Here is a 17,045-nt window from a genome sequence, read left to right as displayed (position 1 = left end):
GTGTCGAAATGATTTTTAATAAAAGGAAAAAGCACAAAAATATATTTTAGTCAATAAATAACTAATGCTTTTTTAAATAACTATTTTCCGTGGATGTTCCTCGTATCATCTGAAATTATAATAGATAACAAAACTAAAAAGTGGATATATAAAAATAAATCAAAATTAGATATAGTTACAATAGAATTTAATTTAAATATCCTAATAGTGTAAATAATGTTACATTGTTATTATCTAATTATAATATTGGATAATATTTTTTACTTTTATAATTAATTATTCCATTTTAAAGTATTTATTTATTACAATAGTGTTATAGTTAGAATAAAAATTAAATTAAATTCAATGCTAACTATATCTAATTTATATTCTCAATGTATTTAAATTAAAAGCCACATCTAGATTAATTTTTATTTAATTGATAGTATAAAAAAATTATACTATTATTCAAACATGAAATGATTCGCGTATATTTGTGTTAGCATTATTTTATTTCAAAAGTGAATTCAGAACGACGAAGGAACATTTGCACACGAGCCACTAAAAATTGAGTATATGGAGAAATGCTAGATGTTAAGGGAACACAGGAAACGCATGCAAACAGAGTAGGAAAAGTCAAGAAGGCATGGCTGAGCTTTTCCTTTATCTTTAAAATACTTAGGTATTTGTATGAACATTTTTAATTTTTGGAACTCCTCAACCTACCATTTGCTGAACACTAAATTCTGAAGAATCTGAATTATGAAAATGAAATAAAATAGCTTCATCAACACCATAACCAAGTCTATGAATTCTGCACACGTATAACTGGCAAAATGTACAAATTGAAGAGAGTGGGGGAGGGGAGTGTGTTGCCATTGTAGTCACAATCCACGTGCTTCCATCCCTATGTCCACATGATGATGCAGCACACCATGTCTAACAAATGAAAGGGTCTTGCATTTGCATTGCAACTCATCGCTTGCCTTGTTTGGCTTTGAAGGGTTTTTTTTTTTCTCAAACTATTTTCTTTAGTTCTTGAACTTTTTAATATTATTTTTAGCCCCTGAAATTTTTATTTCTTTTTTAGTCTTTTGCAGTTTTACTTGGTAAGGAAATCGTTTACATGAAAACTTGTTTAGCCCCCAAACAAGTGAAATCTCCTAGAGAGTCTTATTAAAGAAAAATGGGTACCAATATTGAAGTCTATTCTTTAATTAAAGTAGACATATTTGCTCTTCTTTTATTGATGTCTTTTACCGTGGTGGGTGATTTTATACGGGCCAATAGTTTGGATGGCTTTTGTGGCTGGTAATAGACAATAGTGTGACTTGTGAGGTTATAGATCATAAGGATTACTTCAAATTTAGCCTGCTACTAGTAAGGACCTAACCAATAGGTGAATTTAATTGTTAAGCCTAATAATTCATGGGTTGGGCTGGGCCTAACCTAATTCATCAATTAATTAATTTATGAGAAACATCGTCATCTCACTCAATTGTTAGGGGTCACGGCTACCTTTATTCAACAGTTACAATAGTGCCGACGGCATAAATATGCAAAAAAATTGACTGCACTGAATCTAGTTTGCTAACAAAACACGTGTCTGTATAACTTGAATTGCATGTAATACAGTAGCATATTTTTACCCAAAAATGTTAATAGCTCACTTATTAATGTATACTTTTATAGCACGCACATGGATATGTATATATGTTTCATTATTAGGTGAGTTTTATTCAAAAGAGAGTGAACTCAAACCCAAAAATTAAGTCATGGAGATAAACTTGTTGCAGCATATTGTAAAAACTACAAAGACACCAACTAATAGCCCATTAATCACTAACTCCAGCCCAATACAATTCACAAGTGCAACCCCGCTAAGTCCAACGCCCTAAGCCCATCATTGTATTATACAGACAACGAGTTGCCGCTGGGCTAGTATATAAAGAACTGTCTTAGCAATATATTTTTAAAACATATTTTCTATTATTATTAGTTTAAATTTATAAAAACTATAAAATTGAGAATGAAATATATTAACTAAAGAATAATTTTTATGCTTTTAATAACTTTCAGTTATTAAAAACATATATTAAAAAATATATTAGATAATATGTTAATGAGATTGAAGGCATAATGAGGATAAAACTCCATGATGATGTTATTTGAACTTTCTCAAATGTGAGGTTTGTACCTTCTACTATTATCAATATGATTTCTATAAGGGAGATGACATCAGAAGAGTACAAGTATATTGGTTCAAAGTGGGGATGCAAAGTGTACAAGGGGAGACACTTGGTGTCGCGAGGACAGAAAAATAAAGGTAATCTTTGCTATTTGGATGATCAAGTCTTAAAGAAGAACCATGATAGCAAAGTGAAGAAGAAAGTAAAGTTTTTTAATATTGTGGAAGTGTTAGGAGATACTTCCGTTGGATGGAGAGTTTGTTCACTTTCAAATTGATTGAGTAATATTTCTCTTTTGCTTTGAGGGAGAGAATTGTAGAGTTCAAACCAAAAGATAAGATGCATGAATATTGAGAATTAGATTTTTTTTATTACTAAGGTTTAGGTGGCTTAAACTCAAATTCAACTGCATTTTACTAGATGAACCTTAGTTGAATTGGTACATTGAAAGTTGTTTTTTTGTTTCAATTTCTAAGAGAGCTTATTTATTATAGTTGGTGGCAATCTTCACTATAAATACATAAGAGAACTAGTAAAGAAACACAACACATGAAGATAGAGTGTATGAGAAGAGAGATTGTGAACCAAAGTCACTTTGTTGAGAGAAAAATGTATTTGTGTGAGTGTTATCATTTCTTGTAACTATTGAATAGGGTACTCGAGTTTGTAGAGTGATACACTTTTTGGGGTGTGTTATAATCTTGTAATCATTTTTTGTGACAAGAAATACCTTTTGAGATGGTTCCGTAGACGTAGGCAAGAGGTGTCAAACCACATTAAATTCTTGTGTTTGTTATTATTTTTCCTACGGTATAATCTTTGTTGTATTCTCACGATCCTTTGTGGGTGTGAGTAATTTTATTTGTGGGAGCGTTGATTACCCAACAAGAATGAGATTGGTTCTTGTTGCGGTGTTGGTGGAAGCGCGTGGGTCGAGAGATAAGTGCAATTGTGGGAATAAGAAGAAGGCGATCCATTGTAGAGGCTAGAGGCTATCGAAGATGTGATTTTTTTTTTTGGGGTGAGGGGTGGGGGAGGGGTTCCTTTTTGGTTGGTGTTGTTGCCAATGAGATTTGTTGATTTGGTGAGGTGCGTGGGTATGTGGGTTGTTGAGATTTAAGTTTGGACTTTGCAAGTTAGAGTTGTGTAGAAGAAAATGAGGGTGTGACGGTTCAATGACGATGATGAAGGAGGTGGGGTGTGGTTGTTCAATGACAATGATGAAGGAGGTAGGGTGTGGTTGTTCAACAACGACAATGGAAGAAATGTGGTGGTGATTCAATTACGACAATGAGAAAGGTGGGGAGCGATGGTCCAATTAAAGTGGGTTACTTCCTTTTTAGTCTCTTATGAGTTTGAGTTGTGTAGGTGAAGGTGGGTTGTGGTGGTTTGATGGTTACAATGGGAAAGATGGGGCGCCATAGCGGCAATGAAAGAGGTACTGGGTGGGGTAGCAAGGGAAACCATGGTAATTAGGAAAAGATAAAAAAAAAAGGAAAAAATGAGATGTTGATTTAAAAATAATTTTATTTAATAGACATAATTAGTTTCCCAAAAAAAAAAAAGGTCTCCACACTAGTTGCCACCTTAATCATTCATCTTTGACTTATTTATAGTTAATATTCATCATTTCTTCAAGAATATATTAGGTGAGAATTGAATTCAAATTTTCTTTTATAAGTCCAATGTGTGTTTTAAAAATATATTATGTGAGAATTGAATTCAAATTCTTTTTTACAAGTCTAATGTGTGTTCAATAAAGTTGTGCTTATTGAATTAATTTATTCAAAAAATTATTTTTTTTAACATTTATTTTTTTAGAGTTTAATAGTTAAATATTATTATTCAATCACAAATTATTATTGATATAAATTTTAAAATAATCATAATTAAAGTCAACAAATTAATATTTTTATCAATGATTAGTAATAACTTTTTATTAATAGAACAATCCAAACTCGCCAGTTCCTCCCTTCTCCTTACCAGGCAAACAGTGAGAAATTAAAAACCTTTACCATTAATTTATCTTTATATGTCTTCACTCTCCACGCGTAACAAAGAATATATTTATTTGTATTGATATTATAGAAACCAAAACATTATCAGTATCTGTTAGGAGAAAAAGGGTGTGGCGGTTAGGGTTATTGTGCAGGGAATCTGTTCGATTTCAGCAGGAAACGACCTAAATTAGAACAAAAAAACAAATGTAAAATAAAAATTAATGTCATTATTCTTTTTTTAATTTTTTTTGGGTCATACCTTTGCTCCCTGTTGCTGCTCAACCTTTTCTTTGTTTCTCTCACTTGGTCTTTCTCTCTCTAAAATCTCAGGACTCAGATTGTGCCCTTTTTGACAAACCTCTGCTCTTTGATTCCAGGTTCGTCTGCACCTCATTGATCCACGCCATCGCCTCTTCCTTTTCCACACTTCTTTCTCTTCAATCCTTTTCTTCGTTTTTTTCTTAATTGTTTATTGCGCCATTTTTTCGATTTTGATCAATGAGTTTTTTTTTTAGTGTGGCTTCTGGAAATTACTGCTCAGGATCTTCGTTTTTGCCGGCGTTGATTGTTTTAAGGAGTTTTCGATTTTCGGGGTTCATGCAATTGAACGTCATCGAGCTGGTTTTGCCATCTCGTTGTGTTTTTTTTTTTTTTTTTTTAATCCAGGCTTGTTTCAATTCGTTTGATTTGTTTTAAATCTCTTTTTAGTTTTTATTTTATTTTTATAATTGATGATTGGGGTTTTTGGTTTGTGTTCTGTCCTCAATAAATTTTGGGGAGGGCAGCGTTTTATTAGGTTAATTAATATCGGTTCAGAGGAAGGAGTTGGGTTTGTTTTTTTGGGTTTTCAATTGGTGGATTATCAGTTTTTGTCATTTTGAATTTGTTCTGTTACCTTCAGTCTTCCTTGACAATGTGCGTTGCTTATGATTGTGGTTATATTTTGTAGGGAATGTTTAGATGCAGTTGCAAATGGATACTCTATTTATTTATTTGTGGGAATGATTTACTGTCTTGTAATGCAATGTGGGGTTTAAGGGCTGATTTTGGCTGTCTGTGTGATTCTTATTCAGTTGGCTTCTCAGAAGAGTGTTAGTGAAGTATTTATTGACCAGAGAATGGCTGGGACTGTGAGTGAGGAGTCTGGAGTGGGAAAGTCCGTGGAGGGTATTTCAAATGGGCAGCGTTGTCAATCTGGGGAAGCATTGGCAGAGTGGCGGTCTTCTGAGCAGGTGGAGAATGGTATCGCGTCCACTTCGCCCCCTTACTGGGACACTGATGATGAAGATGATGGTGACAAATTCTTTTTCCTATTTTTCCTTTATACAAATATTTTAAAATTTTTATATTGTTATATTGCATATTTGTGTGTTTTTTCTGAATGAGTTTTAGGGATGGTAATTATGACATATAGATTAGAAATTAAGAATGCTTGGATTTGGTGTTGTATTATGTGGTAATATTTTGCACCTTGATTTTTTGATCGATATCAATGGTTTAGTGTGTTGATTGATTTGTGAGAACGAGTAATTAAAAAGGTATTTATTTGAATCTTAGATTGCATAGGTGTTATCTTAATGTATATGTCCTTTCTCCATCTTAATTGTTAAAAAAGGTTACTACACTAAAAATCTTATTTGTTTTTGTCTTTAACAGGACCAAAACCTTTGGCATTATATGGAAGATATACGTGGAAGATAGAAAAGTTTTCTCAAATTACCAAAAGGGAACTTCGCAGTAGTGCATTTGAGGTTGGCGGTTACAAATGGTATGGGGCTTTGGATATTATTGGACTTACATAGCCTTTGTTGTGCTGTAGAGCTTAACTATCCTTTCTGTGCTTTGTAGTAAATTTTCTAATCTTATCCCATATCAGACTGCTGAGCCAACAAGATATCCTTTAGAATACGAATGTTATGATCCAACCAAATAGTGGCATAGGTTGTACATTGCCTTAGAAAAAGAAATTGGTCTCTTTACTACCAAAACCACTGTTTATCGCAACCAAAAATTGGTCCAAGCCCCACACCAGAATTCTGCAAAAAGTATGAAAAAAATAGACATGTCACTGTCAGTTACGAATGGCAGGTATGGACCATGCCAAAACACACGTCTGAGGAAAGAGCTTTATGTGACTTGTGAACCTGCAGTATTAATTCCATCAAAGCCCTGCTGTTCTAGTAAATAACTTTACCTTAGGTGTGGGGCTTTGGACTTCCTTGGAGGTTTATCAAAATCTGCTATTTTGAGATATGTACATGGAGTTTGTGACCATTTCATATATGAATTTATCATACAAGAGAAAGATACCTTGTTTATTCCACTTGCGACAGGTGTGCCCTTTGTAAGGACTATAAAGTTTTAATGGAATTCATGCCCTTAATTTATTGTTGGTATGCGCAGTATAATAAATAAATCTGGTTTGCTTTGATAGTTTGCAACTTCATATGACCTAAGTAGTTAATAGTGCCGCATTTGCGGTTAGCTGGAGAGGTTGTCAATCTTGCATGACACGAAAACTGGTTTTCGCGGCAATTGCATGTGCAAGCAGGCGTGCGTGTGACTTCAACGTGTGATCAGAAAATCACATTTGCCCCTGAATCATACCTTATTTCATCATGGGATAAAAAGGAAATCATGTTTGTCCTGAATAGTATTGTTCAGATCTAATTTTTTGATTTGTTTGTATGTTATTTAATATTTTATTTTTTAAGCCTATTCAAATGCGCCTCCTATTAATTGCTGTTGGTTACTTTTTCTATTGTATTTGTTTTTTTTTTCTTTTTTTAATCTTTTAATCCTATTCAAATAAGCCACGTATTAATCGATGTCGGTTACTTTTCCTATTGTATTTTTTTTTAATTTTTAATCTGTTAAGCCTGTTCAAAACTTCAAATACGCCTCTCCCCTATTAATTGTCATTGATTACATTTTCCTATTGTATTTGTTTTTATCCTTTTTATTTTCTTTTAATCTTTGTTATCTTTTATGCCTTTTAGATTAAGCCCTCTATTTATTAATGATATTTACGTTTTCCATTTGGAAAGGTTTTATAAAACTGGTCCTAATATCTCCCTACTTTTTTTACGAGAATGTCAAGTTTTTAACTCCCTCTTTTTCATGAGAACATGAAGACTTCATGTTCCCCTTTCTCCTTCTATTTCTTATTGGTTCTTTGCTATTTTGCTTAGTCTCTCAGACCTCTAGCTGTTATTTATAAATTATGTATGTTATTTTCTAGTCGCAAATCGCAATAGTGGTCACCCCACTATCCGTTATATCGTTTATGGGGGGTGGCTGCTCTGTGCCGCTATCTAGGATTGACTACTTATGACATGATGAATATTAGTATTGATTTTTTTTTGACTTAATCATAGTTTGGCCTGTGGCAGGTACATTTTAATCTATCCACAAGGCTGTGATGTTTGCAATCATCTCTCGCTGTTTCTGTGTGTAGCTAATCATGACAAACTTCTTCCAGGTTCAATTCACGAACTTTTCCTGATTGCAGTAATGATCATTAATTTTACTTTCTACAATTAGTTCCGTAGTATTTGACTTGTTTACCCTTTTTCTTTTTGGGGCAATACAGGATGGAGTCATTTTGCACAATTTACAATAGCTGTGGTCAATAAAGATCCAAAGAAATCAAAATATTCTGGTCTGTTGGCTAATAGTTGGCTTAATTACTGGAGATTACAATTTTCCTATCAGCATTATTGATATACTTGTGCTTGAGTTTTACAGATACATTGCATCGATTTTGGAAGAAGGAGCATGACTGGGGGTGGAAAAAGTTTATGGAACTGTCTAAGGTGTATGATGGATTTGTTGACTCTTCAGACAATCTAATAATAAAAGCTCAAGTTCAAGTCATAAGGTATTCTATGCTTAATTTATGTCATTTAGGGATATTTCAAATATTCACCAGCCATCTTGCGTACAGCTGTCTTAATAATTAAGGATGTTGTCCATATAATTTTCAACTTCGTTTTGTTTACTTTTGTAGAAAGAACGGACAACAGAACATATGAATGTCTTGTAATTGTGCTAGTTGAAGTGATTGGTCCTTATCCATAGTTTTCGTAGTAAATTGAAAGCCAGCAGGAAATACTATTTCTATGATGCCAAGCTTAACTTTTTAGTTAAGTTGGGTCTAAACATGCCATTACTGTAGCATTTATTGCAAGATTATAAATCTTGGATTCCATTTGTGTCATAGAAATACCTACATTTGCTGCACACCTGGAAGAAAGCATTGAACAGAAGTTCAAAATTCAGTGACTATTTTTCATTGTTTGTTGCCAAGTTGGGCGGTCATCTTCTTGTCTATTTTTTAAATATACTGAATTTTGTCCTTACTTTTTCCATTTTATGCTTTGTGTGGCTGTCAAATGTGGTAATCTTGTTAATTTGTTTACATTTTTACTTGAAATTTATATTTAGATGTGTGACTGTATATTTTTTTTGGTTTGTTTCTGATGCATAGGGAAAAATCAGACAGGCCTTTCCGTTGCCTTGATTGCCAGTATAGGAGGGAACTTGTTAGAGTATATTTGACAAATGTAGAGCAAATTTGTCGGCGTTTTGTGGAGGAGAGAAGAAGCAAGCTTGGAAAGTTGATAGAGGATAAAGCTAGGTGGTCAAGGTACTTGTGCTCTCCTTTAAAAGTCTCCCTCTTCAGACACAGACATACATAATCTATTATGTCACATAATGTATGGTGGAATTCTTATCTTGCTCCAAAGTGTCACCTAATGAAAGTCTGGATCATCAAATTACTTCTTTTTCACACTTCCAGATCAATAGTAATTCTTTAATACTTGAACTGAAAAATTTGAATTAATTCCCCTTCAATCTGGAAAGGAGAAAAAATATTATCCATATTGGGAAAAAGATACAGAAGAGGAATGAATGTCACAGTCAAAACTTAAATCTAATAGGTGACCATGGTTTGATGTATTATATTTCAGGTAGTCTGCCTATTTCATGTGTATCTTGAAATGTATGTTATATCCTATATCCTATTTGAAATTAAATTTGATTTGACATTTTCTTTTTATTGGAATGTATACTGTTTTCCTATTCAATATAATGTATTATCGTTCTTTGCTACGTATGTCAGACCTTTAAGTTGTGGTGTCTTATTTTATTGGCTTATCAATTGTTAATATGCGTGCAGCTTCTTTACTTTCTGGCGAGAAGTTGATCAAACTTCCAGGCGCCGCATGTCTAGGGAGAAGACAGATGTAATTTTGAAAGTAGTTGTAAAACACTTCTTTATAGAGAAAGAAGTCACTTCTACTTTGGTAATGGATTCCTTGTATAGTGGATTGAAGGCTCTTGAGGGCCAGACCAAGAGTAAAAAAGGTAGGGTGAAATTGTTGGATGCTGAAGAAATACCAGCACCAATTGTTCATGTCGAGAAAGATATGTTTGTACTGGTGGATGATGTTTTACTGCTACTTGAAAGGGCTGCAATAGAACCACTGCCTCCTAAAGATGAGAAGTGTCCTCAAAACCGTACGAAGGTAAGACATAGAATTATATTTGTAAGAGTAACCAAGGAATTGACACCTGAGAGATGGTGATATGGTTGAGCATTGATCCCATTGAAATGTGATGGTATTAGGGTGAGAGTTTTTAGAGGATGAAGTTTGACAAAAGAGAGTACAGCAGAGTCTTTTTTATTGAGGTCAAAATCAGGGGAAAAAGAACTGAAACTGTGCTACTGTATTCTGAATTAAAGTATATTTAAGATTGATTTTCACTCAATTGCTACTGCATCAGCCAGTCATCTGAACTAATAATCTATATAGTTCTCCGATTTATGTTTTTGCTGCTTGGTTGTTTCTGCTTCTATTTCCTATTTCTTGTGGCTCTTATTCCATCATTTCAGAATGATTACACATGTTTCAAATTGCTTTGAAGATTCATAAATTGAAGAATAACAATTTTGCAATAATTATTTTGAAACAATTTATCATTGTAAATTTTTTTTTTTTTAAATTGTTTCTGTTTGGATTTTGCTACAGGATGTCACTTTGTGTCTATTTATTTAAGCTTAAAAAAGTGTTTTATGGTAATGGTTTTGATTTATAATTTTGTTTTTGTAAGCAAGGACTATGAAATTTTTTGAGTTTTTTGCCCCCCCCCCCCCCCCAAATGATCAATTTTTTTTATAATAAAAAAAAACTTTTTTCCTTTTGAAAAAAAACCAGGTGAATGGGCCCAATAAATAATTTTGTTCATGTTAAAAATTAATAGGGATATTTGTGTTAGTTACTTATAAAACTCATTTTGTCCCACATAAGGGAGCTAGGCTACTAAGAGTCAAACCCAGGGAATGCTTTTGCATCAGTGCAAACACAATTTCAGCCTGAAAGATATATCTACAATTTATTTTTTAGAAAATTGAGTTTGGAAGCAGAAACATATTTTTGAGCCCTTTAATCCTGTAATGGAGGTCCAAATAAGTAGTAGTTCGTTTATTCATAATTTAGTGCATGGTTGATATTGTTGATTTTACCATTTGCCGCACCACTAACTGAAGTATTTATTTCCTTTGCCATTTGAATTTAGTTTGAGTTCATACTTTATTTGTGTCATTTCTGTAGATGTATTATCTTACTGACATTAATGCAGTATATGCAAGCTTTAATATTTAAGATATATATTTAAAAAAAAGTTTGGCGTAGTTAAACTTGTGGACATATATTACACTACTTCAATTGTATCTCCAGTAACTTGGGGGATTATAAGTGCAATGAAATGTATGGATATGGTACTTTTGGCTTTACAGTTTATCCAGTCAATCCGCTAAGAAACCTTTTTTCACTTATTTTTGCAGGATGGAAATTCTGGAGAGGATTTCAATAAAGATTCTGTAGAGCGTGATGAAAGGCGCCTAACAGAATTGGGCCGTAGGACTTTGGAAATATTTGTCCTTGCCCATATATTCAGGTAGTAGTCGCAATGATTTTGCAATGGATTCATAGTGTTCATGTTATTAAGTTTCTTTTAGAGTCATTAAGTCATTGACTCATTGCTCGTATGTGTCTTTGATCTTCTTCTCTTCTTATCTGGTAAAAGATACATGCTCTTTCATTGTTGATGAGAAATAAGCTATTACGAACTTTCCTACAAACATTATTGTTTCTAGCTGATGACATAACACTGTGAAGCTTGAGCACTTTTGCTTGTGTGCTATGCTGAGTTTAATTTGTGATACTTAGAATATGAGAGTTAATTGCATTACCAGATGATATGTAGCTAGCAGTCGTTTGATGAGCAATTGTTTCAGATGGTTTTGCAATTATAGATTTGGGTTCTGTAAGGTTTATCCTCACAAATGTAGTGCAATATAATTTATAATAAAGTGAATAATATTTCGTAAATTATCTACTTTGTGATCCAATGGAGAATAGAAAATTGTTTGAAATATGGAGAGATTGAGAAGTTCCTAATGTTAGTGCCCATATATGTAACCTACCTGGAAGTTAAGGATAGGCATAATTTTTGTTTTACTAGTAGGTATTAGTCATTAGATATGCATCAATTTAGATATCCTAATTATTTAATTTCATGGGTGCAGTAATAAAATTGAGATTGCCTATCAGGAAGCTGTTGCTCTGAAAAGACAAGAAGAACTCATCCGTGAAGAAGAAGCTGCATGGCAAGCTGAAAGTGATCAAAAAGCAAAACGTGGGGGTGAGAGGGAAAAGAAGTCCAAGAAAAAACAGGTCTGGAACACATTGAAACTGCTTTATCAAGGGATTTTTAGATATCTGAATGTCGATTTCAGTCATTTCACAGATGCTATGCATTGTCTGGCTCTCTTGTTAGCAAATTAGGTTCTTGTTTGATTGTCTATCACAGTTTGAAATGATGTTAATATTGTGTTTTAGAAGTCAATAAAGAGGCAAAATTAAATCATTATCATAAATTTCACTACAAAAGATAATTAAACTACAGAACATGCATTGTAGATGACAACTGTTATGAGATATTGAACACATTATCAAGTAGGTATAGTTGGTAAATGTTATCACCAATGTCTTACTTTTATTAACATGATATTGATGAAGTCATCTAATTCCTGATATCTCATTTCTACTATTCCATGTGATTTTGTATACTGAACTCCAGGCTGAAGTAATGTGAAATTTTACATTTTTTGATTCTTTCTTTCTAATAAATAGCTTGTTTGGATACACTTAAGTTTAAGGGAAAATCCCCCTCTAACAAAAAGGTCTGACAAATGATTTGATACAAGTATTTTGAAGGCATATTAAATTCATCCATGCACACATGTCTTGCATAATTTGCCTATATTTACGTGTGAGGTGCACGTTTAAGATCTCTTCCTTCTTACTTCCTTCTTACCTACCCTGCCTTCTATAAATTGCTTTAGGTGGATGTCTGATGCAACATAAGAATTAAGAAGTAATAATATACCAAAAAATACAAGCAGAACAAAAGGAGAGTAATTAAGAAAGCTAGGAGATTTAAGTAGAACATTAGAACTTTGGGTCTGGAACCCTAGAGAAAGCTTTAGACCAGCAGTCTTGTTACTTAAAACTGATTTAATAGCTTACCACTTTGGGTCTAGAAGACTAGAAACTCTAGGGAAAGCTTTAGATTTGAAGTCTTGTTAACTCAAACTGATTAGTTTCCATGGGTGTTGTATAGAATCTTTATAACCCTGGAACCCTTACTATCTATTTCGTGAAGCATCAAGCACAAGCATCCAAATTCATTAATGTCACATGGTAGCAGATAGCTTCATTGCTTAAATGAATTAAAAAACATTAATGGTAGAAACTTGATGAGCAACTATCATGATGAAAAAATATAAGTAACAAAGAAATTAAAAAAAAAAACTGCTGATAGGCTTATTTTCACTTGAGCTGAGAAGACTTATGCTTCTGTTACTTTCTATTGATTTATTGATAATTATAATTTTGAAATTTCTGACAAAATATTCAAGTTTATGAATAACTAACAAACTGGTTAATTTAGTCAGTACCTGGCTAACCCATTCAGCACCCTTTGAATATTGTTAGTCAATAACCACCCTTTGAGCTAAATTTTCCTAAATTGGATGTAACTTCGCTAGCAATTTGTAACCTGTAATGCTCCCAGGATGTTTTCTCTTGACATCTGCTTGCTATTTTTGGGATCAAATGATGTCATGTGCATGGGGTATGGAGTTTTGTTGGTTGATTTTCTTTATAATTGTTGACAGATATTCCTTTCTTTTCACTACAGGCCAAACAAAAACGTAACAACCAAAAAGGAAAGGATAAAGAGAGGGAGGAGAGGACTGCTGTGTCTGTAACTGACAAGAACCAAAACAATGCTGTTGATGAGAAAAATGATTCTAGCATGGAGGAGGCTCAAGCTGTGTCTGAAAAGCCTGATCCCATGGAAGATGTTTCTGACGTGTCCGACTCTGTAGATGGAGTTGCTGAAACGCTTCAGCTTGATTCAGAAGACAGAGATGCTAGTCCTGTTAATTGGGATACTGATGCATCAGAAGTTAATCCTCCAACTGAGGCTAGATACAATGGCATAGGTAGTGTTTCAACCATACAAAATGGAACGTCTGAGAAAAGGAGCAGTTCAGTGATAGATGATAGTTCTTCAACATGTTCTACTGATTCTTTGCCGTCAGTAGTCATGAATGACCCCCACAAGGGAAACTGCTTTTCAAATTATAAAGTCCAAAAGTCACCTAGCAGGTTAGTATTTCTTTTGTGTGTAGAATGATATCAATGATGGCTTATGTGTTAATGTGATATTACACTTTTTTTCTGTAGAGGTAAGAACCAAGGCAAAACATCATCTAATGTGGGTAGATTGACGATTGAAATAGATAGTCTGCCATCTGGTTCTGCAGCAGATGCTGGGGATATTAACGATGAGTCTGGAAATGGTAAGATTGGCAAATCTGAGTCTGAGGTTGCTGTAATCTCCTTACAGGATCGGTTGAAGTGGGCTGAGCAGCATGTTGTCAGAAAGGTTGTCTCATTTCCTCCCTTGTTGGAAATACTCACTAAAATATCATAAGTTCTGCTCTAAAGCTTATCTAATCATGACTTTCTGTGATTATGAAATGTCTTGCCATTTTGTCTATTTTATTCCTCCTTAAATTGTTAAGTGTTGTGCCTTATCATCTAAGATTCTTGAATAATTTTTACCTTTTTTTTTCACCATTGAAGAGGAGCAAGGATAGTTTTCGCATCTGAGTATAGTTTCAAATGATAGCTTATCTATTCATGACTTTCTGTGATTATGAAAGTAAGGGTCTTAAAATGGAGAGATGACTGAACACCTTGCTTTCCCTTATTTATTTTCCATCTGCAAATAGATGAAAATAATTTGAATATGCATCTCAGAACAAATTGGTGATGTTTCTACATTCCTATCTTGTTTACAGATTAATCATGGGAAAAAAGATGTGTATCCATTTCATCTTGTTTCCATCACCTGGTATGGAAGGATGGTTTTATTGTTGAATTCTTCCTATCCTTCCATGTGGCCACGTAGATGTGAAAATAAAAATAGATTCATAATCATACTTCTCCCTTCTTCCTTTGCTTAAATGTTTATCTCCATGATTTAGCTGTAATAAAGATGTCGATACCCCCTTGATTTTTTTTTCTTGGAATTCTTTGTTTTCTGTTTATTGGTTTGAAGCAAAAGACTTTGGACTTTTTTTTCTCTTGAAGGTGGTGGGAGATCAGATTTGGAGTGGCACTGGAATTTGTTTTTGATTTGATGTTTGCTTTTACAGTTTTCCTTGAGCCTTTTTTTGTTTTGTTTTTGTTTTAAGCTCTGGTCTTCATGCAATAATTTTTTTTCTCACCAATAAATTATGTTTATACTTAATTTCACACTGAAGCTTCCATCTCTGCTTCAATTGGAGCTTGATGTCATGCTTCTGCTTTTGTAATTGATAGGAAGGGGAGGTTCTTTCCCTTGATAAACCGGGCATCAAAGACCTGGTTGAGACAAAGAGATCTGTTGACAATGAAAGCCTACAGAAAGAGAAGATATCAGCTGTGCCATCCTCGCCTATTAGTCCTCCCAGAAAGTTGTCCCCCTCTGTTCAAGTGAAGTTAGAACACAAAACTAGTTCTACTGTAGATCCTGTTCATGTCAGGAAAACATCTTCAAGTGGCTCCCAACAGACTGATAAAGATCCATCTTCACCTTTTACTTCTGCATCACCAGTTCCAGTTGTGTCCAAAACTGAGATCCAAAAGACTTCAACTGCAAGATTAACTGAAAGATCTGTGGCACAAGTGCCTATGATGTCAAGACCTTCAAGTGCTCCTTTAGTTCCTGGTCCCAGGCCAACTGCTCCGGTTGTCTCTATGGTTCAAACTTCTCCCCTACTTGCACACTCAGTGAGTGCAACTCGGTTGGGTCCTGATCCCTCACCAGCTACTCATAGTCATGTTCCTCAATCCTACAGAAATGCGATGATGGGGAACCCTGTGGCCTCAACTGCTGCTAGTCTGACCCATTCCAGCTCCTCAAGTTCAGGAGTGATCCCATCACCTGGCTATTCTCAACCATCTTCCTTCGTGTCGTCAATGTTTTTATCCCGGAGCTCTGACAGATTGGACACTAGTGCTGGTCAGTCTTGTGTTCCTTTTACCATGATTACACGGGATGTTTTACAGAATGGTACCCAGTGGATTGAGAGTTCTCAAAGGGAATCAAGTAGAAGCATGCACTATGATCAACCCTCTGGGCTTTATGAGGTTCAAAATCATGACTTGTACAGGCCACTACACAGTAGATCATTGGGCAATATGTCAACTGCATTCTCAGCCTGCACATCTGGGCGTCAGAACCAAGGGTTGTTGGTGGATGAGTTCCCACACCTTGATATCATAAATGACCTGCTTGATGATGAACATGGTATTGGGAAGACGGCCAAGGCAAGTTCAGCATTCCAGTCTTTGAATAGTGGACCACAGTTGCTGAATCGACAGTTCACTTTTCCTGGGGACCTGGGTGCGGATGATGATTTGGGATCTTCAACCAGTTCTTGCAGGTTGGAGCGATCACGGAGTTTCCAGCATGACCATAGATTGCAAGGAGGGTATGGCTTGTCTGGTGGGCATTATCATTCACTGAGGGATTATATTCCACCGGTTAGTGGTGTGCCTGGCGTCAATGGGCAGGTCGATGGGTTGATTCCAAACCAATGGCAGGTGGCTGGTTCTGATCTGTTGTATTTAGGTATGAGAAACACAGAGAATGATAGTTATGGATACTACCCAGATTACTCAAATATAGCATGTGGTGTCAATGGTTATACTGTTTTCAGGCCATCAAGTGGTCCTTAGAGGGTTACGAAGCGTGTCCTCAAATGAGAGGTCACTAACAAATGTAATGTATTTGAGGAAATTGTTGGGTCTTTTTAGATTGGAGTAAGGTTGTATGTAATCTCTGATAAGAAATACATTTTGTAAAGAGTGTTTTTGAGTTATTTGCTTCGAGCTTTTTTTTTTTTTTTTTTTATCTCTTCCAGTTCATGTCTTTGTCTTTGCCTTCCTGGGATTATGGAGAAATCGTGATCAGGTTTGTGAACACTTTGGTCTTAATAACTTGAGCTTGCCATGCATCCAATATTTTAGATGCATGCTGCAGAATTCGAAAAACAAGGCTGTAACCCAATGAGCTATGGATATTAATAGGACATTTGCAAATGGTCGACGGTTACCCTATTTTTATTTTAAAAACAATGGGTTTGTAATTAATTAATTTTATATTAGGAGGCTATTTTAGCCAATGGCTAACAGTGCAGAAGGGTTTGAGGTAACATTAGGTTGGGAGTCTCCTGAAATATAGGTGCATG

General features: G+C 34.6%; 1 protein-coding gene across 2 annotated transcripts; it reads left to right on the top strand.

The window, feature by feature from the left end:
- Positions 1–4,248: 4,248 nt before the first annotated feature.
- On the top strand, positions 4,249–16,699 carry LOC114401398 (TNF receptor-associated factor homolog 1b-like). 2 transcript variants are annotated; one of them, XM_028363909.1, is made up of 14 exons: positions 4,249–4,374; positions 4,499–4,545; positions 5,242–5,461; positions 5,825–5,936; positions 7,561–7,649; positions 7,761–7,829; positions 7,916–8,048; positions 8,658–8,816; positions 9,351–9,699; positions 11,019–11,131; positions 11,763–11,910; positions 13,439–13,911; positions 13,990–14,191; positions 15,133–16,699. In XM_028363909.1, the coding sequence occupies exons 3-14, from the start codon at positions 5,287–5,289 to the stop codon at positions 16,531–16,533; spliced, it is 3,423 nt and encodes a 1,140-aa protein (XP_028219710.1). In that variant the 5' UTR covers positions 4,249–4,374; positions 4,499–4,545; positions 5,242–5,286; the 3' UTR covers positions 16,534–16,699. The 2 variants fall into 2 exon arrangements, with proteins under 2 accessions (XP_028219710.1, XP_028219711.1); XM_028363910.1 differs by lacking the exons at positions 4,249–4,374; positions 15,133–16,699 and adding an exon at positions 14,610–15,126 and having other exon boundaries at positions 4,408–4,545.
- The last annotated feature ends 346 nt before the right edge of the window (positions 16,700–17,045 follow it).

This window comes from Glycine soja, chromosome 20 (genome assembly GCF_004193775.1).
Source record: "Glycine soja cultivar W05 chromosome 20, ASM419377v2, whole genome shotgun sequence".
NCBI classification, from domain to species: domain Eukaryota; kingdom Viridiplantae; phylum Streptophyta; class Magnoliopsida; order Fabales; family Fabaceae; genus Glycine; species Glycine soja.
Note: the sequence above shows the minus strand (reverse complement) of the source record. Positions and strands in the feature narration are given on the sequence as shown.